This window comes from Rhinolophus hipposideros (genome assembly GCF_964194185.1).
Source record: "Rhinolophus hipposideros genome assembly, chromosome: 3".
In the NCBI taxonomy this organism is placed as follows: Eukaryota; Metazoa; Chordata; class Mammalia; order Chiroptera; family Rhinolophidae; genus Rhinolophus; species Rhinolophus hipposideros.
In genome coordinates this window covers 69,396,361-69,420,843 of record NC_138049.1, presented here as the reverse complement: position 1 = coordinate 69,420,843, position 24,483 = coordinate 69,396,361, and the positions used below count along the sequence as shown (strand labels likewise).

The window sequence follows — 24,483 nt, the reverse complement described above, 5'->3', positions numbered from 1 at the left end:
CAGGTACTATAATGTTCAAATAATGGTATTTTTGGAAAGAAAGGTCCGAGAAAATAAAAGGGGAAGGAATTATAGGAATATAGAAGAGAATTAAAGAAAGACCTATTTTTTAAAATTAAAAGAGATTTCCATGTGTGTAGAAGAATACATGAAAAAATAACTACAGCTAGAGAAATCAATGTGAAATTTCAGAAACCTAAAGAAAACAGACAAGAGAAAACAGGTCACTAACAAAGGAATAAAATTCAGACTGGCATTCAATTTTTCCTAAACAACATTAGTCATGTGAAGATAATGATATTTTTTCCCCAAAATTTCTAAGAAAAAAATAGTGATTTTCAACCTAAAATTGTGCCCTTAGCCAAATTATTAAGCACATGAATAGACAGTTTGAGTGTTGTAAGTACTCAGAAAATATACCACCTATATAACTCGTCTTAGGAAAAGATATAATCCAGAAAAACTAGAGAATAAAGCATGGAAGAAGAACCTATTGACTAAAGTAGCAGTTATAATCGCTATGCAAAATGAAGAGAATTACTAGAATGACAGCTGTACAACAGGCCTAGAGAGCAACACACTCTTCATTATTGAGAGTGTGAGAAAAGGAGATTCCATAGATTTTATAATATACTTGAGTCATTGAAAAATAGAGAGAAAAATCAAGAAACAGAAAGACAATCCAAAAATCTAAGAAAAACAACAACTGTCCAAGAAAGGAAAAATCAGGGCACAGTATTTGGTTCTGAAGATCACAGAATTTACATAGTCTAAACAGTGCAAATGCCTTCTGTTGATTTATCAATGTTCAGAATAATCTTGAAAACAAAGTATAGATGACAATTACGATAACTGAATAGAATGTAATAGTATCACTATTTACAGGATTGAATTAAAAACACACATAAAGAATACAAACTGAAAGGAGGTATGGAAAGAAAAGAAATATGGGAGCATTTGTATTAGCATCTTACAAAGTGTGAGATCAAAAGACACTTTCTGTAGCTCATGGGAAAAGTAGAGGTACAAGTATATCGTTTAGACTTAAGCAAGGTGGGTGTGGTGTAACTGAGTTGAATTCTCATTTACAGTAGCAGAACTCAATATATAATGCCTCCAGTTGGCAAATCTAGAAACAGCAGGAAACACATGTTTATTATTTAGAAATATAAATGAGGGACTACCAGAAGATAGAAGATATTTAGAACTACAAATAAGAGACTAGCAGAAGAAATCAAACCGGAAAGAGTTAAAAATGATTGCTTCTGGGGAACACAAATGAGGCTGGAGAGGAATGGAGTGAGAGAGACTGTTGATGATTTCCATTATAAGATTCTGGATACTTTTTTATTTTTATATGTGCACACTTATATCTTAGAAATTTTTAAGTATTCAATTCTACCAGATTACTACTCTTGACAAGAAACAAATTAGAGTTATAAAAATTCTCTAAGCAATCATCATAACATCACTATGTAACTCTAAAAAAGCACGCTGGATTAGACAATGAATTGTGTGCCTAGAGAATATTGTGAAAAACTGTACATGCTAAAGTAATACTGTAAACAGAGTAATCTTTAAAAAGAAGGGAAGGTTCTTGAGAGCCAAGTCATACGTACAAGTGTTTGTTGCTCAGAACCACATTCCCTAAACCTACCTCTCATTTCAGCCCTGTAACGAAGTCCCATGAAAACTGGCAGTGTTCCATTTCAAGTGCTTTCGCTGCTTCTCTTCGTCTTCTGTCTCAGGGCTGCTTGGCCTAAGAACAGGAATATCCCAGAAGTCAGGGGTGGAAGGTGGAGATACAGTTAAAACTCCACAGGGTAACCAGTGAGAGACAGAAATCTTAGATGGTTGCCTCAGTCTTCCATTTTCCAGACACAAAATTCTAACATTTCTTTATGCTTTGTCAGAGAGTTCCCAACAGAATTGTATTTCAGTTGCCCCTGTGGTAACTAAACGAAAATATACTCTTTATTGGCTTTCCCTCTTTCCCTATCCTACTCTCTTCCCATTTTTACTCCAGCTTCCTGGAATCAATGCTCAAATTAACTGCATCCAAGACCTTGTCTTAGGATCTTAAAGAAACTCCCAAAATAAGGCACAAGAAGTCTAGGAATCAGGGCTGTGCTGAGACATGTGTGTGCCCAAGTCAGACCAATTATTTGGTACCCCTTCAAGTATAGAGAAACATTTCTTCAATATTTAGTTAGAAGAATGCCTGGGCAAAGGAAGGGAAAAAAGCATATCAAAGATAAGAATAATCATATTAGAATGCTAGAGCCATATGACATTTTACTGCCATTGCTTTCTTAGAATAATACTATTTTATATCATATTGTACTTAATTTAGGTTGCTGTGAAATTTCTTAGTATTCGTCTGTACTGTTCAGGGTTCCATGCAGGAAACAGAAACTGATGTTTTCAAGCAGAAGGGTTTTAGTAGAAGAAATTGTGTGCTTACATAACGGTGTAGGTCTGGAGGAACAGAAATCAAGAAGCCACCAAATATTTTGTAATTTAAGGAATTACTACGCTGGGAGTCAGAGGTCAGGAAACTGCTTCTGCCATTGTTACCACCATCAATGACATCACAGCTACTCCACACTAAGGAGGCTGATGATAAATGACGGAACATGGGATCCAGCTGCTTTCAATGTTAAGGCTGAGCTGTTTCGGCTGCCTTCTCTCTCCAAAAAAATCACTTAAATGCAATTAATTGGCATAATATGAGCCAGATCCAGAACTCCAGCTTCAAGGAAGTCTGGAAATGTGGCTTTTAGCACTCCAACCTGTGCAATCTGTGTTCTGGGAGATGGGATAAGAAAGGGGTGAACATGACAATAGACAATATCAGGCACAGTCTGCTGTGTCTCTACCCAGGATCCATAATTTTCTGCTCATGTTTATCTTCCAAACAAAAACCAGAGCAAAAACAACATGCTCCCAATCTTGCATAATACAATTGCCCTTCATATAAACAAAAACATGTTCACTCTCTCCGAAAAGAGAAGATTCAAAGTCTATTCACTGCATCTAGTGATGCTGATCATTTCCCTTCCAGGTCAGTTATCCCTCTTGGATATCCTTTAAAGAATAAATCATAAATTTCACCACCATTAATATGCTTTATATCAAATAGGAAGGAAAAGAGAAAGGGGGAAATTTTAGGTTAAGTTATACAAATATAAACCAAATGCAAGAAAAAATATGCAAAATGATCTCAGATCTTGTTCCTGCAACCAGTCCTAAAACCATAAATAGCATGGTTAACTTAATTTTCCACAGCTCATTCTGTGTTTTGCTTCAGTCATAACTTAAACTGCACAAGGTTCTTTACGTGGTCGTATAACCAGAACCTTCATTGCTGAAAGGTATAGTACTGTCTCTCTGGGATTACTAAAGACATCCATTACATTTTGTCACTGGCCATGTGATACTTGGAGACACCAAAGAGGGTCTAGGTGACAGACATATACCTATTTTTCTCCATTTTGCAGCAACAATTACCCCAGCTAACACTGTGTTCTCTTCTTTGCCTATTTGTGCAATGGTATAACAATCCCCAAATTCTAGGTGGCAGTATCAACTTTAACTTCAGTGAAACCATTATTGTATCCCCCAGTGGAAACTTTCCTTCTTTGGGAACTAAGATCTCTAAACCAACACAGCACAAAGTTGCAAAAATAAAAACTGTTAAATGTTGCATGTAGGCATAATAATGAAAGGAATTATTCCGAGTCATACCAAGTGCATGGCAGGCAGATCAATTTACCTGATCATTTGATATTCCATGGTCAGAACATACATTTTGTGGGGACAGAGCCCCAGAGAGCAGTTTCCAGGCTCTCGGCCTCACGTGGAAAGGTGCTGGCTCAGGTAATAGATGGCTGTCTGCTGTGACTAGTTGGCCATCAGCTGTTACGGGTTAGCCATTAGCCGCTGATATAACTGCCCTGGCTAAGCTACCAAGGGCGGCGGAGTGTGGATTGCGGATTGCAGAGAAGCAGACGGCAGGTTGTGGATCGTGTGGCTCCTGCTTCCTGTGTCTCCAACCCAGCCGCCAGCGAGACTATAGTAGTATGACTCCCCTATCTATGGCTCTGTGGGTGTTGCTTTTTGGCCTCACCATGTCCTGCGTTCTTATGTGGGGAGCAGGACCAGAGACCCCGCAAGACACCCTGCATGACATATTTTTTTTTTTTTTGACACATTTCTATCATGGTGCAGAAGCAATCCAGGATCTGTTTCTTAAAAGAATAATTATTTGGAGAATATGTCATGGCTTTGCTCTAAAACCCCAGAGGACTGCACTGTAATTCTAAATCAACGCTTACCAGAGGCCCCCTAAATGGACTGCTTTCTGCTAGACACTTCAAGCGCCATTTGATCTCTTGCATCTTAAGGTTCAAATAACAGAGTAACTTGCACTGCAGTCCATAGTAGTAATAAAGCCTTCTGTCGTGCAGGGAACCCTGCTCGCTGCGCCATTTGTCGTGCAGGGTCTCAGCTCCCACTCCCCGCCCAAGAACGCAGGACACGGTAAGGCCAAAAAGGAACACCCACGGAGCCATAGATAGGGAAGTCAAACCAATATGTTCTCGCTGGTGGCTGGGTTGGAGACACAGGAAGCAGGATCTACATAATCTTCCTAACAGCAGTCTGCGCTTGCCAGCCACCATCTTCTTGCTAGCCCCCATTCCTTTTTTGCTAGCGTAGCCACAGCAGTTATATTAGTGGCCAATGGCTTACGGGTTACAGCTGACGGCCAACTAGCCACAGCTGCTGGCCATCTGATCACAGTTGATGGCCATTTACTACCCGAGCCAGCACCTTTCTATTGTGAGGCCGAGAGCCTGGAAACTGTTTTTTTGGGGCTTTGTCCCCACACCTTCTTTTACTCTGGTCCCATTCAGAACTGGCAGCCTTATCAACTACTTGGTGAGTGGGTCAGTACAGCACTCTCATATATATATATATATATATATATGTTGTTTCCAAAGTCCAGTGAGATTTACCAATCATTCACCTCTTTAATGATGGGTGACAAAGGGTAGCAATTGTTTTTCACTGAGGAGAAAAAATCGCAACTCACTGCAGACGACTGCACTACCAAGTCACAACCCTGGAATTTACATTGTTGTTGTTTTTCCCTCCCTCTCTGGCACACATGTTCCTTACCAAGGAATCTGTGGTACTTGCTACCTCCTACTCACCACATCCAATCAACATGATGGATCAACGCAATGTTTTATGTCATGATGAGACAAACAAGATTCCTAGATCATTCCAGGATATTGCATAATTGACATTATCCTGAGGTAAGACTGAAGGAATACAGGTGAAAGAAACTGTTGTTATCACTTTATTGGAAAGGAAAAGAAAAACGTTTAACAGATGGATAGCTGAATATCAGATACCAAAATTATGTTGATTTGCTTCAGTTAATTGAAAAAATCTGGAGCGGCCATTGAACTTGGAGTTACATGATTAAGTAAATGATAATCCACTGTCATTCTCCAAGACTCTCCAATTTCTGCTCAGGTCAAACAGGAATTAAATGGGTATACAATTAAAAAAAGACATCACCCCTGAATCGTTCATGTTTTTGAAGCTGGCATGAACTTCTGACATTCACCCAGAAATGTGACATTACTTTTGATCCACTGTTTCAAGAAGGAGGAGATATGTTAGGAGCTTTGACTTGGGCATTCACATCATAAAAGCTCTCATTCTATGAGATAAGAAACCAATGTGGAGATTCGGCCAGAGGCTGGGTTTGTCTAATCCAACTCTACATTCAGAAATTGAAGAGGGTAGGTTTGGGGACCCACTGGGCCCACTGTGCAATGGACTCTGTCCAAACTGCATTTATTATCTAGCCGACATATGCACCCATTTTGAAGGTGACCACAGTAGCAAATTTGAGTGTCCAGTGATGGGCATGAAATCAGCATCCCTTCATAGTCTGCTTATGTTCCTTTCCTTTTGGTGAAAGCTAAGAGGAGGATTTATAGTAGATTCTTGTGACATTTTCCCGGGGAATTTCCTCAAGGGAGCCCAAGATTCCATTTATTTAAGTAGCTCTGGGTCTATGAACTGACTTCAATATGGAAATTGGTAAGGGGCTATGCTTTTCTATTGTGGTGACTCAAGCCAGGCCTGTGTTCACTAACTTTAGAGTCAGATCCAGTAGGATTTGAGTAAGTTGCTGTGGGGACAAAACCCCAAAAAAACAGTTTCCAGGCTCTCGGCCTCACATAGAAAGGTGCTGGCTCGGGTAGTAAATGGCCATCAACTGTGATCAGATGCCAGCAGCTGTGGCTAGTTGGCCGTCAGCTGTAACCCGTAGGCCATTGGCCACTAATATAACAGCTGTGGCTACGCTAGCAGAAAAGGAATGGGGGCTAGCAAGAAGATGGTGGCTGGCAAGTGCGGACTGCTGTTAGGCAGATTATGTAGATCCTGCTTCCTGTGTCTCCAGCCCAGCCGCCAGCGAGAATATATTGGTTTGACTCCCCTATCTATGGCTCCGTGGGTGTTCCTTTTTGGCCTTACCGTGTCCTGCGTTCTTTGGCGGGGAGTGGGAGCTGAGACCCTGCAAGACAAATGGCGCAGCGAGCAGGGTCCCCTGCGTGACAGTTGCCTATCCATTTCAGTCCTAGAGACATCGTAATAAATTAGCCACCACCATAAATACTCATGGATTAAGCCAATCTAATAACCACTCTTGACTCTGCTGCTTATTACTATAACCATATGCACTCTGTCTCTGGCATTTCAGCACTGCCCTTTGCCCTCTGGCAATCTGTAATACCATCATTCCTACTGAAGTCAGGGAACCCATGCCAGAAACAGTGTCCTTCTTCCCTCATCCTCCTGAAGGAGGTCAGAATATGTCACCCCAAAATATGCCACTTTGACATAAAAGTGGCAATTGATAAAAAAGAGGTACAGGAAGAGCTCTCTGCCCTGCCTCTATCTGCCTAACAGAAGGGCATAAATTTCCCTTGTGGAGCTAGCTGTTCCCTTCCCCTTGTCACTGGCAAGGGAAATGGCACTGAGTCTGCATAAATAAAACTTGTGAAATAACCCTTCTCTACCATTAGTTTCCCCCATATATTTCCTACTTACTTTCCCGCACTTTATCAGCCCTAGAAGCCCAGACTTCTTTTACTTTTGTCTGTAGTCAGTTCTCCACAATTTATTGCCTTTTATTAAAATGGTATATATACCCGTGAGTCTAACCACTTCTTTGGGTTTTTACTTCTTTTCCATGAAGCCGTCATGTATGTAAAAATAAAAATATTAACATCAATAAAGATTACAAACTTTCTTCTTGTTAATCTGTATTTTATCAGTTTAATTCACAAGTTTCAAACCTAAGACGGTAGAGAAAAATGCCTCTAGCATCCCCAACCTGTAGCAAATATCCACTACAGAATTTTTCAAGGATGAATTACCAATGTACATTCACCAATGTATTTCTCAAAACAGTGAGGGGCTCATCAAATGAGGTGAACATGATAAATCATCTCCAGCATTCCTAACTCCCTAAGCCTTTGGATTTCCCCTCCCCATTATTTCAAGGAATTTCTAAATTATATCTCAATTTAATGTAGGTCACCAGTGATTCCAGGTTTTAGTTGAACTGACAAATCATTAAAGCTATTCCTCACTGTAGTTCTATATCCTCAAATTAAGAATTTCTCATAAGTGCACCTCTATTAATAATTTTAGTCCAACTAAAGATGTTTCTTTCTACTTCCTTAGCACTTTTAGATTCTATTTCTACACATTTCTACTGGTAAAAATTAGTCAAATTCTATAATTCTAAGTTATGACCTCTCAGGGCAGATTTTGCACTCGTTCCCCTGGGGCATGCTGTGGTCTAATTCTCCTTACAGACTTGATGGTATTGTAAGAGTAAAAGGCAGGCGCAAGGAAGATCAGAATCCCTTTGGAAGGTAGCTACCTTGACTGAAGTCATTATAGGATCTCAAGCAACAAAGGATTAATGCCATCTGAGAAGGGAAGAGGGCTGCTTTTCTTGGCTAGGGATATTCAATAGGATTTAGAGATTCAGGTTCTCAGATTCATCCAAATCTACCCAAAATGTCCCCATTCCAATTCTTTGGGTCCCATCCTTTCCCAATTAATGCCACAACTTTCACTTAGGAAATTATTGAGGCTGTGAACTTAAATTGTAATTCTGCAGGCCACTTTGGATCAAACTTTGGACCTTGTTTTGAAGAAATTTCAGATCAGTAGCAACGAGATAGAACTGGGCCTCTTAGGGTAGCCAAAAATTCCAAACAGAAGCTAATTTTCTTTCTATAAGCTCTGCGGGGCAACCAGAACCAGCCATCTCACTCAAGGCTTTATATTCCTCGTTTCCACCGCAATACTATAATGCAGCAGCCACTTTATCTGTCAAAGGCTTTAGTTTCAATAGCTATAGTAGTCCCCCTTTATCCATGGTTTCACTTTCAGCCCTTTCAGTTACCCATTGTCAGCTATGGTCCAAAAATATCAAATGGAAAATTCCAGAAATAAACATTTCAAAAATTTAAAATTGCACGCCATTCTGAGTAGCATAATGAAATCTCACACAGTCAACTCTGCCTGCTCAGAACGTGAACCATCTCTTTGTCCAGTGTATCCATGCTGTACATGCTCCCCACCCTGTTAATCACTTAGGAGCCCTTCCGGTTATCAAACTGCCTGTCAGGCGATCGGGGTACTTGTGTTCAAACAAACCTTGTTTTACTTAATGATCGCAAAGTGAAAGTAATGAGGCTGGGCAATTGAAATATGGAAGAAAAAGCTGTAAGGTGATTCCTTTAAGTGAAAGGGTGAAAGTTCTCTAATTAAGGAAAGGGAAAAAAAATCAGACACTGAGGTTGCTAGGATCTGTGGTAAAAATGAATCTTCCATTTGTGAAATTGGGAAGAAAAATAAATTCCTGCTAGTGTTGCTGTCACACGTCAAACTGCAAAAGTTACGGCCACAGTGAATAATAATAAGTGCTTAGTGAAGAAGCAAAAGGCATTAAATCTGTGGAAGACATGAATAGAAAACATGTTGTGATTGATGACAGCGTGTTGAGCAAGAAAGCATTGAGCCTACAGGAAGACTTCAGCAAGGGTTTCCCTGAAACGAGTGACACCAAGCCATTTACTGCAGGCAAAGCTGAAAGTTAGGTATAGGTTTGAACTGAAACATGGAAAAATTACAGAAGAAAGCACGTTCACATAACTTTTATTACAGTATATTTCTATAATTGTTCTATTGTAATAGTAGTTGTTGTTAACCTCTTTTTGTGCCTAATCTATAAACTTTGTCATAGATATGTGTGTATAGGAAAGAACAGTATATATATAGGGTTCATTAGTATCTGTAGTTTCAAGCATTTATGTTGTTTAATAAATATAGTTTTCATGAGCACTTATTTGTTCTTTTGGGACCATATAACATCTTTATTATTCACTAGGAGAACTGAACTCAGAAAATATTTGAAGTCCAACTGTTTGTGTTCAGCTGATAAAATCCTAACTATATAGTATGCTTATTAAAATGTAAATGTTGTATTTCATTCCCAGATTAATGAAATTAGAACACAAGCCACATTCAAGGCTGAGGCGTGAATGTCACTAACATAATGCTACCTGCCATGCAAGACTCATAACCTACCCACCCTCTCATTACCAAATAGCTAGGTAATCATTATTCTTGAAAGACTGGTTCTTAGGAGAGCTTCCTCACAGGGAGGAGAAACTCAGTTTAACTATAATGCATCAGAGATGACAAAGAAGGAATTTCAACTAGATGTTTTCCTGTTTCCCCCTGGCAAATTCAAAGAAAAATTTTACGACTAAGAAACGTAACAACATAACTGGCTTCTCTAAAGTTGCAGAAGAGGATTCAGGGCTACCTGGAGACTGATGGAGTATATGGACAGATAAAATACTCTTTAACTCACTTAAATTGTGTTGTACTTAAATTGGGAAATACCCAATAATTTCAAGAGCCAATCTTTTTAGAAATGGCTGTATTATTTAAACCTTCTAAGACTTTTCAGTTATAGAATGTCTTTGAATTTAGACATAGTCTCTGTGTAGATGTTCGATTACAATATGACCTTCTGAGAGCTCATTAGATTATCATAATTAGGTAGATAGATATCAAGTGGTGTGGGTTCAGTATGTACTTATTCTCAAAGGAGATACTACTTTCAGGACACATTCCCTGGGAAAACCTCACCTATGAGAATGGGAAAAATAAAATTATAGTTGAATTTCTTTTTAAGATCAGATGGATCTCCAAAGAACAAAAGTATGAAGAAAAATTTGTTCACATGTGAACATGTAAACATGGCTTTATGTGGTAAAATGAAAAAAGACAAAGAAAAAAAGAAGACGTAAGACCTGGGCTTTTTTTTTTTTAACAGGTAGAAAAAACATTTAATTTCTCAAAGGATACAGCAAAACCTAGACCAGTAAGTCTAAAAGAACTCCAAGGGATAACTCAGATCACTCCTTGCCTGCCTAAAATTCCTGTTAATTAATCATCATCTAAAGACAGTTTTGACCACCTTCTTCATAAAGTCACAATGCCCTTTTAGTGATATATTCTAGAATCTGTCTTATTCTGGTAGTGATTCTATGTATCAATTATGTACCAATCTCCTTAGGGAACGTAGAGTTATGTTCCACCCTATTTTAAAAACAAAAAATACTAAAAAGCTGTGTCTTTTTATTCATAGCTGTGCCTTCCCTTTGTACTTTATGTTAGGAAAACCAACTTCTAATACTTACTTGATTTATAGAGTTTTGAAACAAGGAATCTGTGTCTATTTCCCTTCCCTTTCACAGTTAATGTTCAGATGTCATCTGCCTAGTAAAATACCTAAGATGTAACATGGATTCCAAAACACACTATCAGGGACTTGTTTTCCATGGTTATTTGTCAAAACTGCTTGCATGCTGAGTGGCAGGTGACCAATCTCATTCCGCAGGTTTTGTGGTTACTGCTCAGGTGCTGGGCTCCTGTGTACGGAGATCAGAGATCAGCATCACGGTGCCTGTCAAGTCTGCAGCTCTGTTTACCATCCAGCAGGATCTTACACCTAAGTCCTCCAGGTCTGTACTGGGCGTCCACTGTACACTTCGTACATCTGCAATCGTCGTTTTCTCAGTAAGGACAGTGTTATGAACATGGCTGGCTGAAATTAAGGCTATAACGAGGAAAGAGCTGAGTGTGAACAGCTCAGCGTGATGTTGCATTCTAATGATGATGAGATTCAAAAGTTCAGCCCCAATGGTCAATACATAATGCCTGAATTGTTAAATTATCAAATGGATAAGACAGCAAAAATCACTTCTACCTCTAGGTTCTCTTTCTTATTTATAGGGCAACTGAGGAGCATATAAGAAACAAAACTGCAAATTAAAATATTCCTAATAATCTATAAAACACAGCTAGACTCTATGCTCTAAAATATGAGTATAACAATCCATGTGAAAATACTTTTGAATACCTTGAGAGTGTGCGGAGAGAAAAAGAGAATGACTAAAGTAATAATGCTAATACTGACAGCATTATTATTAATGACAATGACATCAGTCAGTGTCCATCAGCAAAACAGAGTCAAGAGTAACACAGAAAAGAGGAAAAATGAAGAGTTACAGTCATCCATTCTATTGGAAAATGCACTGTTACATACCTTAGGTATTTCTGGTCATTGCAGATATTTAATGAAGTCCCTATTTTCTATGTTAAGAAAATTTTTCTTTAGTGACAAAGTTTTATGAAAAAATGGATTGTCATGATAGAGAAATTATGAAAGCTACTAGAAAAGGCTACATTTATCATATCTTAAAATCATCTTTGATGAAGAACCTTAGGTACAGTGAGGACTGGATGATTTAAACATAAGAACACAAGAGCTCCCCCACTTTATTTTTAGAACAACAAAAAGCACAACATTAAAAAGTGTTAAAGCTTACATTTGAAATGACAAATGTAAGAATAGAAGAAAATGATATGTTTTGTGTTTGGACTCAAAAGTTCTTCCAAAGGCAACTAATATTTGAAGTAAAAATATGCTACCATAAAAAAAAATAAATTTTTACCAGAAATTCTAGACACCCAAGTTCTCGTTTAATTTCTTTTCTATATTAGAAATTAGCAGCAGAATTTAGAATATTAACAACTGAATTGAATAAATAAGCATCTAGCAGATAATTTACATTATAATAAACTGATTAACAAAAATATCATTTTCCCACTGCAGTAGTATATTTATTGTGCTGAAATCAGGTAGCAGGGAATGAATAGTTCTGGGGAACTAGTACAGAATATTCACAAAGATTTACAAATCTCTAGTCATTACACACTTAGCAGCAAAAACAAAGGTGCTGAATCCTCTTAGACCAAACCACATATGTGTTGCAAATTTTCTGTAGGCCTCATGACTGCATGCGTTTGGCGGGGAGGGGGTGTGTAATTTTAATGCACAATAAATATTTTATAGTTTACAAAATATTCTGAAATAGTTGGTCTGCACAAACAGCATACATTCTGCACATGAAGATTTGACATGTTGGGATTCTTAGAAACAGTCATGCTTTTTTGTCTTTATTTTTTTTTGTCACATTTTCTCTTTCCATAATGATCCCTGTGCAACATCCCCTAACAATTTAACTTATGTAATAAGACACAGTACAAGTTCTCTTTCCTAGTGAATTTCCAGTTGTTCATTTACATTACATGAAATACTTCGTTTGTAAATAGCAAATTTAACTTTCTCGTTCTGACTACTCTCACTTTTATTCATTTTGTGTCTTAACGGTTAACACCTTGTAACAACCAAGCACTGAATTTAATGATCTTTAGCACCAAGGAGTCAAGAATATTGCACCAAAATGTGTTTACACTTCACATCTCATTAATAAATAAGGTCTTGCAACTTTGTCACAAGGAAAATATTATTCCAAAATTAAACACATTGAAAGAGAAGGATAGTTTCACAGAATAGTATGCTATTTGTAAAAAAGCAAAAAACAAAAACTAGTGAATTTGAAAGTTAATATCAAAATTTACATTAGAGGACTCCTTGATTTTTTAATTAAAATTTATTTAATTTTAAATGTTCTTTCCAACAGAAGAGGTAGGTATATTTCCACATATGAAAAATCGGTAACAGCCACAAATCAAAATAAGGAAAGTCTGATAAATATCAACATATTGTCTTCTAAAAGCACATTAATGTAACTATTTTACTAATAAGGACATGAGTTGTTTTATGTTCCAATCAGACAATAATCTTAATTTTCATAATGTTTCTGGTAGTAATAGAAGTATTGAAAGGCTGCCTTTTCGTCAAAAAAATTGTTTCCCACAGTGATTTGTGCCATAAGTCATGGTGACCTTTGGGTCACCAGACAGTATTTTACCATAATTATTTCTTATTTTCACCAACACCATCATCATCAAGCCTCTAAAAGTCTACAGAGATCATCAGATTTTTTTTAATTGAATTACAACCAAAAGGGTATATTCAGACTAGAGGTGGAGAGATTCAACCATTCCAGTCAGCAAATGAATTCAAATGTGCAAATTTTAAATTATCTGCATTTCCAGCTTTGGACCAGAAAATGTAAGGTAACGGATTTTAATCAGTAGGTAATTAGTAATTCAGCCAAAAAACTCATAAAGACCATGTTTCTGTGATCATCAGACTGAAGAATGACTGCATATAAGATGCATGAAAAAGCTCATGCGTTAGACAAACAGATGTGAGCAGACGGAGAGCCTCCAAAGTCACATAATGATTGCTTTGGTCTGGACAACAAAACTAATTTTAAAAAAATGTTTAAAATAAAAACTTCATAAATAAAACATCCGGGTACCGTACTTAACACTTTACTCAATCTAAAGGTTACTAATACATAGGAGCACATTTGCCTTTTTCTCCCCACTCCCAAACCCTCATCTGCTTGTTTTCCCTGAAATTGTATATGAAATGGGAGCTTCCTCACTGTCAACAACAGTTAAGGCCCAGTTCAATTTACTCTCCTTTTGCTTTTCCATTTTTCTGCTTTTTTCCATTTTCTATCACTAGTTTTTCTGATTTGTTCACACCATTGGCTGAGATACCATTCACAGCTGTTTTTCCAGTTTTTGATTTCTTAGGCTCGTTGTATGTCCGAATATAGAAGTTAAGGAAGAGAAATATGAAGCTGATTGCGTAGGCAATTAGAGCCCAGTGCATCCATTTGGGGAAGGGGCAATCAGTGTACAGAGACAGTGCTGTGTGTCCAATAGTCACGAAGAACTGAACCTGAAAAGCAAACGAACAAAAATGCAGGATGTGTTTATTGGCAATAGTTTTAACAACTTTTAACAACATCAGAATCTTCTATCTAGCTAAGATGGGCCCCAATTTTGCCACATTATCCAAAGTTTAATAGTTTTCTGGCTCCCACACCTAGCTCCTTCTCATTTCAGGTCGCTGCTCAAACGCAATCTACTCAGCAAGGGCTCCCTGATGAGAACTAAAGTACTTCCAGCCAGTGGGTCCTCTCAATCCCATTAACCAAAGGGTCTTTGTTTTGTGTGGGTTGTTTTTTTCTTTATAAGAGTTACAACTATCTGAAATTGTCTTTTGCATTTGGTGAGTTCTGAATCGCTCATCTCTCCACTAGAATGTAACTCCAAAGGGAAGGGCCCTGTGTTGTTCTGATGATTCTTGAATCCTTGGGACAACGTCTGGACTCAGTGAATATTCGTTGGATAATACTGAATAATATCATCTAACGAGAGGGAATGTCAGTGGCCGAAGAGAGTAAACATTATTGTAGGGGCTCTTGAATTTTTGTTTTCCTCCCATATTTTAGACTGATTTCTTTCCACAAAAATGTCAGTAAGCTGGTATACACACTTTTAAAAATAAACTTATCAAAATGGTTCCCTATTTGTTTCTTACAGAATGGTAGACAGGTAATGTACATTTAAAGTAATATTATCTGTTAAAAATTAAGATTTGGGGTAAAATTTAGTAGGTATTTGAGAATAACTGCAAAAAGAGAGAATCATTTTTAACTTTAAGAGTTTTTAAAGGACAAAAGCCAAAATTAAGATCTTTTAATTAATGAGGCAAATCAGTTTAAATTCTAGTATGTCAATAAATGAATGAGTCTCAAGATAAATATGAATTCCATGGTGTTAACAAGGGTTAACTTTTCACAAGATTAATTTACATGATTAACTTGTGAGAACTTCTGGCTTGGCAAATACACTACCTTTCATAAAATTAACATTCTGTTTGGAATGAGCAATTCTGGTTTCTCTTTAGGATAGCATTATCAGTATTAATTATTATATTAGATATTATTAAAATAATTTATTCAATGTAAGCCCCAAATTTATATCTGACTAAACAACTTAAAAATTTCCATGGCAAAATCTAGATTTTAAGAACTTTGGATTTCACAATGGTTCTTAGAACCTGCATCACCAAAATAGGGTGTGTATGTGGGTGTGATTGTGTATGGAATCGCTCAAGGAGTCAGGTGCAGGACACAACAAAATAGATATAAATAATTCACGTGATTTTTGTCATCTCTTCATTTTCTCAGAACCATTTATTAATTACTAAGAGAAATGAATTACACAAACTACAAACAGCTTACACAAAAACTGGAGGAAGCTTCTTGTAACATTTTAGTTACAAGTGAATTCTTCACACCTAGCATTCCCCAAAAGTTGTGTTTCCTGTCTGGTTAGCCAGCTGTTTAGCAACTTAAAGCAGAGAGGAATATTTCCAAATGTGATTCCACTGATAAAATTATGTACACACTATGATTAAAGTAAATTATAATAAATTCCGAGGCTTAAAGAATACCTACCAGGTTGGTTTTGGATTTCCAGTTTGATTACTGGGTTAGTGCCCAGCTCTGAATGTTACACTGATGCACCCAAATCCTACATGAAGTCCGACTAGGGGTATGTGCTGAAAATCGTCTGCTCTAAAGACTAGCGATTGAAAATACCTAGCTCTGCTCTTTAAGTACTGTGTGTTAGAGAATTAAGAGGAGTTCTCTGGTCCTTCTTCCTTTCCTTTACCCTACCCCTTTCTTGGCTCTATGTCGTTTCTTCAACTTTTATTTCCTAAATGTATGGGATCTATTAACAAGGACTGAAAAATAGAACAGCAAACAGAAAATTTAAGCAAGGGCAGGATGAAGGGTCGTAATAATAATATTTTAAGTTAACAAAAAGAAATCACCTGAGAAAGAAGTTATATTATTTTTTTTGGTTATATCTGAGTCTGTGTAGTTTGTGGTATGCTTAGATCTTTACTCATCCACTTCACAGATATTTTTAAAGAATGTTTCTCTTAGACAAGACCTGTGTCTAGCTTCTTAAGGACGTTTAAAAAGCAAGTGGCCATGACAACTATGTCTATGAGCAGGTAGCTCAGAGCAAAGCAGCCTCAACTCCCACAGCTGGAGCACAGAAATAGTCGACTTTGAAATAGAAAATTGTCCAAAATGACTCAGAACTTCACAATTAATAAACTCAAACATTTTCAGTATTACACCATAAGAAATTTTAGAAGCATTTAACTCACTAGCTGCAACATGGTCAAGTATCGTTTCCACCAAAGATACTTCTGAATCCATGGACCAAACGCAGTCAACCCGTAGTATGAGTACATAATCACATGGATGAAAGAATTCATCTGGGCTCCAAAAAATGCTTTAGGAAAACATAATTACAAGATACAGAAAACTTTATTAGGCAATAAACCATTTGGACATGAAATAAATGAATCCGTATTATTTTGTAACAATTTTGAATACAGATTAGGAATACAAATTATAAAATAGTACTAAAGGAAAAGCCTTCTCTTCAGATCATGCTAGGTATGCTTAAAGTTCAGATTCAGTCTTTTAAACATATAAATAAAAAGGGCGGTTCTTCAAATGCAAGGGAATTTCAAAGCGGCAAGTTTTTATATGGGGTACTCCAGTGGTTTAAGTAGGCCCTAATACAGAACTATTACTTTTTATTCTATCATTCTTGGGGGGAAATGTCATGGTACAGATAATTGTTTAAGTACATTTGTAAATGTCTCATTGCCTTTAGATGTGCCAATATACATACTTACAACAAAACAGTACTTACTTCTTAGGCTTCTAAATAATGTTAAATGGAAAGTAGCAAGGTGAACTTAAAAGAATGAGCCTCAACTGTGAATTCAGATGATACTGAACATCAACAAGGCTATATACAATTTCCTTTGAGTAAGAACAAACAGGCTGACATAAAGCCTGTTTTAGAGCAGGAGTGGGCTCTGGGCTGGGACTGGGGATAGAGCCTTCAGACTGAGAAGTTCTATCTTGGTATCCTTTGGATCAGAATCACCAGATATGCTCCCCATCAAAATATTACTCTCTGCATTTAGGATTAGTTTATGCTCATCTCTGGGGGAAACCTTTAGCTATTAAAGTAGTCATACATAAAAAGCTAAAGCTTTAGTTTCTTCAAAATGAAATGAACATGGAAATAATTAACCAGGAAAGCAAGTTAAATTATAAACCAAGTCAAATTCCCAGGTTCTCATTACTTTGCACATAACACAGTTACATAATTTAAACATGCAGATGTGTTCCTGAAAATGCTCACCTTGTCCCCCTGCGACCCACTTAATTCCAATCCACCACAATGTAAACATTGTGCAGTGATGGTATACATGAAGGAAAGAGACTTGGTTATTTTTCTTCCTCAGAATAAAAAACACTGTGTCCAAGTACTCAATCCCTTTAGATACAAAGTACCACCACAGAGCACCAGCTATCTGTAAAAAGAAAGGAAAAGCATGCTATAAACACCAGAACGACACTGTCATATGGTTTTCGACCCACTGTAAATAAATCCTAAATAATTTTCATTGCACAAAATGTATGAGTCATGGAATCATTTTTGCCTAAGTAGGTGTGAAACCTAGGCATCTATCCATGGGGAAAAATGAGAGAAAAAGAGTAAATCTGTATCTACTCTGTACCAACAATTTAGAGAAAATTTTGGTCTATCATACAGTCGGATTCCCGTGCGACCAAACTGCCGAATACAGAGCTGGAATCACATTCTCACTGCTGTTTTCCAATTTCGTACAGAACCTGAGGTACTTACTTTGTAAAGGTATTTCAGTTGTTCATGTTTAGCTTATATTATACTTCAGATATTCCTGCAACCATGTTTATGTGTAGCAACTAGTCTCTGTTAGTGAGTCTGTGTCACTTCATTATGTGCAGCAAACTAAGTACCTAATCACAGTAGTTTGTACCGTGTTTCCCGAAAATAAGACCTAGCTGGAATCAGCTCTAATATGTATTTTAGAGCAAAAATTAATATAAGATCCGGTCTTATGTTAGGTAAGTCCCGGTCTTATTTTACTATTTTACTATAAGTAAAATACTTATAGTAAAATAAGACAGGGTCTTATATTAATTTTTGTTCCAAAAGACGCATTAGAGCTGATTGTCCAGCTAGGTCTTATTTTCCAGGAAACACAGTATTTATTAGGCAGTAAAATCTTTATAATGATAGACTGAAACAAACAAAACCAATAAATATTTCCTAGGTCATAAATATAATCCTGCTTACATGAATAAGTCTTTTCTTTTCCTGGGCTCTAATTAAGACACCAGATGGTACAGAAAGATTATTTACTATACGTCCTGAGATTAAGGATACAAGGACCCAGTGAGAGGTGACCTCTGCATACATATTTAAAATATTTTACAAAAATCTTACTGTAAGAGTAAGCTAAACTGAACTTCAAGTCAAGTATTTTCTATCATACATGTCCTATGTACAAATAACAAAGAAGGCAGTACACATCTGAAGAAACCTCTGTATGTCAGGGGTTTGAGGGATTCATTCAGAGACAGGCTTACATGTTTTAGAGCTGATAGATCCCTTCCTCATTTTATACTGTGTATGTTGGATACCACGGGTTTTTGTTCGTTTTGGTTTTGGTTTTTGCTTTTAAAAAGCAAAATTATATTAAGTATGGGCAAAGAGGAAGGAGAAAGTCCAAAGGAAAAAAATCGTCTTGTATTTACAGGTTGAGAATTATTTACTGAATTTGCTTGGGTAATAATATTGTTGAAAATGATAAAATAAGTTGAAAATAGGCTTGAAATAGTTAACTATTCACAGCAACACTGTATTTAATATCCACTATTATGTTATTACTTTAAAATAAAGTAACTATAACGATTTTGGCATAGTAAGCTTTATCTAGAAGGTAAGAGATGTCTTATGTTTTCCCCCGTCTGGGCCTCTAAATTAGTCACAATTCATGCATAGTAATAAATAATTCTTATCTTTTGTTTGTAAACTGCATTAGATGTATCTAAATAGCTACATCAAAGTGAAAAGTGATACTTCTTGTTTATAATAATGAATACAAAAATGAGTCCTGAGTCATTTATTCTACTACATCTAATGTTAGAGAAGACAAAGGGATGAAAATTTCAAATGCAATCTGTTGAGAATCTCTGGTTCTTTCTTCTCCTAGATTTCAGTCCTCAAAATAGCTAATTTTTTAAAGAACTGACTGTTTATGCATGCCAGGAGGGTAGGTTCTCAATGACCACAGTGGTGTTTTTAAAACTTTATCCTAAAAACATTAGTATGTTGTCTCACCCAAGGGATTTTTCTAAGTGCAGTCCCGTAAAAGAAAGCAAGTTAAACACTTTTTCCTTTTCCTCTCCCCAAACCAAGTGAGACCAGAGAAGTCAATTCTCCACTGAGGAGGTTCTCGGACAATATGGTTATCAGAAGAAAATTTCTCCTAGACACCAAATCTAAATAAAGTAGTCCTCTTGTTCTCTCTCAGTCATATCACACATTTTATTTTCTTGTTAACCATTTGTTTACCTAACTATTGTCTGCCTCTCCTACCCTTCACTAGAATGTCAGCTCCACAAAGGCAGGGATCTCCTCGGTCTTTTCACCTGTGTCCCCAGTGCCCCTTACGCTATCTGCTTATGACTGATGTTCAGTACATATACAGTGAATGAATAAAACCAATATGGCAATCAAAAGAGTGATTTTTCGTCAGCACATAAGCTAATAGGGAAGTGAAGACATACAATCGTAAGTACATTAAGCAGGTTGTTGGTCTTGGGTTTTGATGAACATTGGTACCGTGTTTCCCCGAAACTGAGACCTAGCCGGATAATCAGCTCTAATGTGTCTTTTTGAGCACAAATTAATATAAGACCCGTCTTGTATTATATTATGGTAGATAACACCTGGTCTTATATTATAGTAAAATAAGACCGGGTCTTATCTTAATTTTTGCTCCAAAAGATGCATTGGAGCTGATTGTCTGGCTAGGTCTTATTTTCAGGGAAACACGGTATTTATATTGTCCAACCCAAAAGGCTATTTTTTTCAAGGGTAGCTAATACATATTATATTATTACTATATGTATAGTACATGTAACAAAAGACATATATGTTTTTATATATATTTTATGTGTATATAATTTTTAATATGAACCACAGTACACAAGAGGAGTTCAATACATACTTAATGAAATAAGGTAATTTATTATTTCTTTCACTTGAGTAAAATGGTAATTTTCCTAATATAGGTGACTGGAAGGTAAAATATGATACCATTATGTTACTAGTGATTTCTTTTTCTGCAAATATAATAAAAATTGAGACCACCTATACAAATTGTGCTATACTTAATTTAAGAAACATTAGTCTATAAAACGTGCTTTTCCTCAAACTTTCTTAACAAATGAATTACTCTCTTTATGAATTTCAATTCTTGACCCTAAATAACAAAAATATAAAATATCATATTTACACTAAACACTGAACATTTTTTAAGTATTGCATTCTAGTAATCCAACACCTATTCACTCTCACACCATCACATGAAAGACAGATTTCACGTATGAAAACAGATTTTCAACTATGTGCTTTTTAAAAAAGCATAGCTTTACTGACTCAAAACAATCCAGTACACTCTTACCACTATATTAAAGTACATTTTTAACAGATTGGGGACCATAAAATTAAACCCACTTTGACTAATTAAGAGTATTTTTAATGTACTTACCCTGACTTCGTTGACATTATCAGAATAATCCACACTCTGACAAATATAGCTATATCCTGCTTTATATGATGCTGAGAATAACTGGAATAAAAGGGAATAATATTTGGAGTAAAATAGATACAGCATTTAAAAACACTAAATATAATATGCAATCTTTCAGATTATTTTGAAAAGCAATATTATCTTCAAAAATTTCAAATGCATTAAACATTTAATGTGTTAGAATTTCTAAAATGTACTGTGTCAATTTATTTTAAAATGGAAATATAAATTAAAAATCACATTTAACTTTTGGACTGAGACATCAGCTCTATCTACTTCATAAAATTAGGAGAAATTTTGATTGAGCATGACTCAGATATAGGAGTTGCATTGATTTCTATTCTTGATCCAGAGTAGTTTGCATCTAACAAATTAGGTAAAAGTTTCCAAATAAATAGAAGTTTTTGTTTGTTTGTTTGTTTGTTTTTACCAAGTTAAGATTCTGTAGGCTAAGATGACAATTAAAGAAAAAAAATTTTTTTTAAAGGAGAGTTCTATTTATTTTCCTGGCATCGTCAGTGCAGTTCTCTGGGTTCATATAGAATGTTAATGAGGAGTCTTTTGGGAAACAAATGCCTTTCATTCTTAACTTAAAAAATGGCTGTGTCAATCTAGCCTTAGGATTTCCTTACAAAATATCATGGAAAATTTGCTGGTGCCCAGAAAACTATATGATGACTAGAAGCACTGGTTGTATAACAGTTAACTCATTTTACTTCCAACCCCAATACATTATGTAACAAGATTTCACTTGAAATTGGTATTTTACATCTGTATAATTACATCACTTACAAACCTGAAACTTCTCAATAGGAATTATAAATAAATAGCTGCAAACTTTTACTGAGTGCGTAATATGTGCTAAACACTATATAAAAATTATCTCACCTTTATCTTTGATACCCTAACAAGATAGGTATTATCCCGTTTTGTGGAGAGAAATGAGTCTCAGAAAAGTCAACTTCCAATGTCAGAACAGCTAATAAGGGTTATTTTAGAATCCAATCTGTCTGCTTCAAATTCCATTTTAAACTGTCCTATACTTTATGTATGTTTCATATTTTTGTTATCCAAAAATGAAAAATGTCAGTAATATAAAATTTACTTTTCGAGTAGCTAACAGTTATCTTAGGGTACACTATTACATTGCTGGTTTTACATATTCTCATTTTTTAATTTCCAATAACACTGGGGAATTACCTACCTCTCTGAAGATAAAAAGGTTAAGCAAAACCATCCCAAAATTATAGAGAATGAGCACTAAGCGCATCTGAAAAGCTTCTCGGGCCTTCATCCATTTTGGACCCAGCCATACGAACAGGAGATAAAGTGTACTTATACAAAGTGTAGGCCACGGAGATTGCATCAGAGGCCAATTTTCCACACGTTTATCTACAGAGAGAACAAAATAACATAAAATTCCATTAAACAATACATGTTTTACAAAATGAACATTTCAACTTAAGTCTTCCTAGTTTGACCAAGTACATATCATTGACTTTTGAGTCCCAACAAAAATACATGGCATAAAAACCAAAGAAACAAGGCCAATTCTTGTGAGTAGTTTTTGAAAATGAAGTTTCATTACATATGGCACACATTATGTTTACAGAGAACCCAGAAAGTAAAGACAAGAAATACAGCTCACTAAAACAACACAGGACAAGTTGGGATGAAAGATTCCATAGATATTATTGTAAGGAGAAACCTGTCTTCCATATTAAGCATATGAAATATTTCAGCGCAGTTTGGAAGCTGCTCCCTCCTACCTATGCCTAAAGCAGAAATGAATTAATACACTGAAAAGGGAGGGGCAGTGGAAGCCATTTCCTGGGATATTTCTGGATACTGAAGACAAGAGCATAGTTATATTTCAGGGATTATGTTAAAGATCATTACAGTTCTGTGATTTATTTAAATAGTAATCACCACATTCAACACATTTTTCTAACTTTTTCCTTGAGAACATGAGTCTATTTATTTTTTACCCAAGAATATAACCAATTAATGTGCTTTTTCTCTCAAGCATATATCCTTTACCTTACATATATGTAAATATATATATAGTAATACATTATGTCATTTAAAATGAATCAACTGTCTTTAATATTCAAATATGCAACCATGAATCAATTTTATAATAGAATTTTGTCATAAGTAAAACATTTTTAAGAGAAGCATGAAAATGAAACATGGGGATAACAAAAATACATTACAAAAAGATATTGAAATTAAATTTTATATCTCTAAAAGCTAATCAGCATTTAAAAGGTTGTGAATCTAATGTCTAGTTTATTCTTGGTAGCCTAAATAAATTTAACTTAATTGCTCATTACAATGTCTCCCTACTTAAACTGACACTTACTAAAACTATAAACGCAAAATAGCTTTGGATTAGATAATTGTGTCTCAAAATACTTTACTTAAAAATAAATCAATCTGTTTCTGTATATTGTCAACAGAAAATAGAATCTAAAGACATGAAGCACAAGTAGAACAATATTTAATCACATAATCTCCAAAGTCAGGAAGTGACATAATCACTATGATTTCTATGAAATCAGAGTTGTTAGAAAGGTGGGATAGTGACTTAAAAGAAAAACATGTAGGAAAACATGAAAAACAGAAAAACTGTCTTTATTTCATAGTTTACAGAGGAGGCCTACTATCCATCTATCCGTAGAAATTAAGGTTCTATCACTTAAATCAAAACATATTCCAAAGTTAAACTCAAATACTTAAAAGACAGGAGAGAGTAAACCTCTCACAAGGAGGGAGTGGCCGGCTTTTGTGGAGGGCATTGTGTTGCTATGCTCCCATCAGTGACTGTTCACTTTTCTTTAATGTTGTCCTATTATACTTCTATGACCCTATCTTTCCACGCTGAAGGCCCCCTTAAAACATGGGTTATTTATCTACTTTATTTTTCTTTATTATAGGAAAAAACAAGCTGATACACAACTCCCTAAACCTTAAAGCCCTGCTCTACTTCAGGTCACTAAAGAAGGAGTTGCTTGGCATGCGATTTCTATCCACAAACCAAAGGGCAGGTACTGTTTTTTCCATGAGATTGATACAAAGAGCAAAAGGACTCTTTTAAGGGATCATCTATGCAACAAAAAACAAAAGGAAGACAAATTCATCTGTAAGGAGATTCTAATTTCTAACATCATGTAGTTATTTGTCACTCTTACTACATACAGAATTACTATTAACTTCAAAGGAAGTTCTGAGCAGCAAGTAGAAAAAAATTGGAGAAACAAGTCCAAAAATTGCCCTGAAAT

The 24,483-nt window shown here is 35.9% G+C and overlaps 1 protein-coding gene across 1 annotated transcript in view; it reads right to left on the bottom strand.

Moving 5' to 3' along the window:
* Positions 1 to 10,451: 10,451 nt before the first annotated feature.
* ELOVL4 (ELOVL fatty acid elongase 4) overlaps positions 10,452 to 24,483 on the bottom strand; it is a 33,482-nt gene continuing 19,450 nt past the window's right edge. Inside the window, exons 2-6 of the mRNA XM_081038329.1 lie at positions 22,404 to 22,591; positions 21,158 to 21,238; positions 17,695 to 17,866; positions 16,637 to 16,764; positions 10,452 to 14,344 (exon numbers count right to left, since the gene is read on the bottom strand). Coding sequence (XP_080894455.1) covers positions 14,072 to 14,344; positions 16,637 to 16,764; positions 17,695 to 17,866; positions 21,158 to 21,238; positions 22,404 to 22,591 — 842 coding nt within the window. The 3' untranslated portion in view covers positions 10,452 to 14,071. The remainder of the gene's footprint in view (positions 14,345 to 16,636; positions 16,765 to 17,694; positions 17,867 to 21,157; positions 21,239 to 22,403; positions 22,592 to 24,483) is intronic.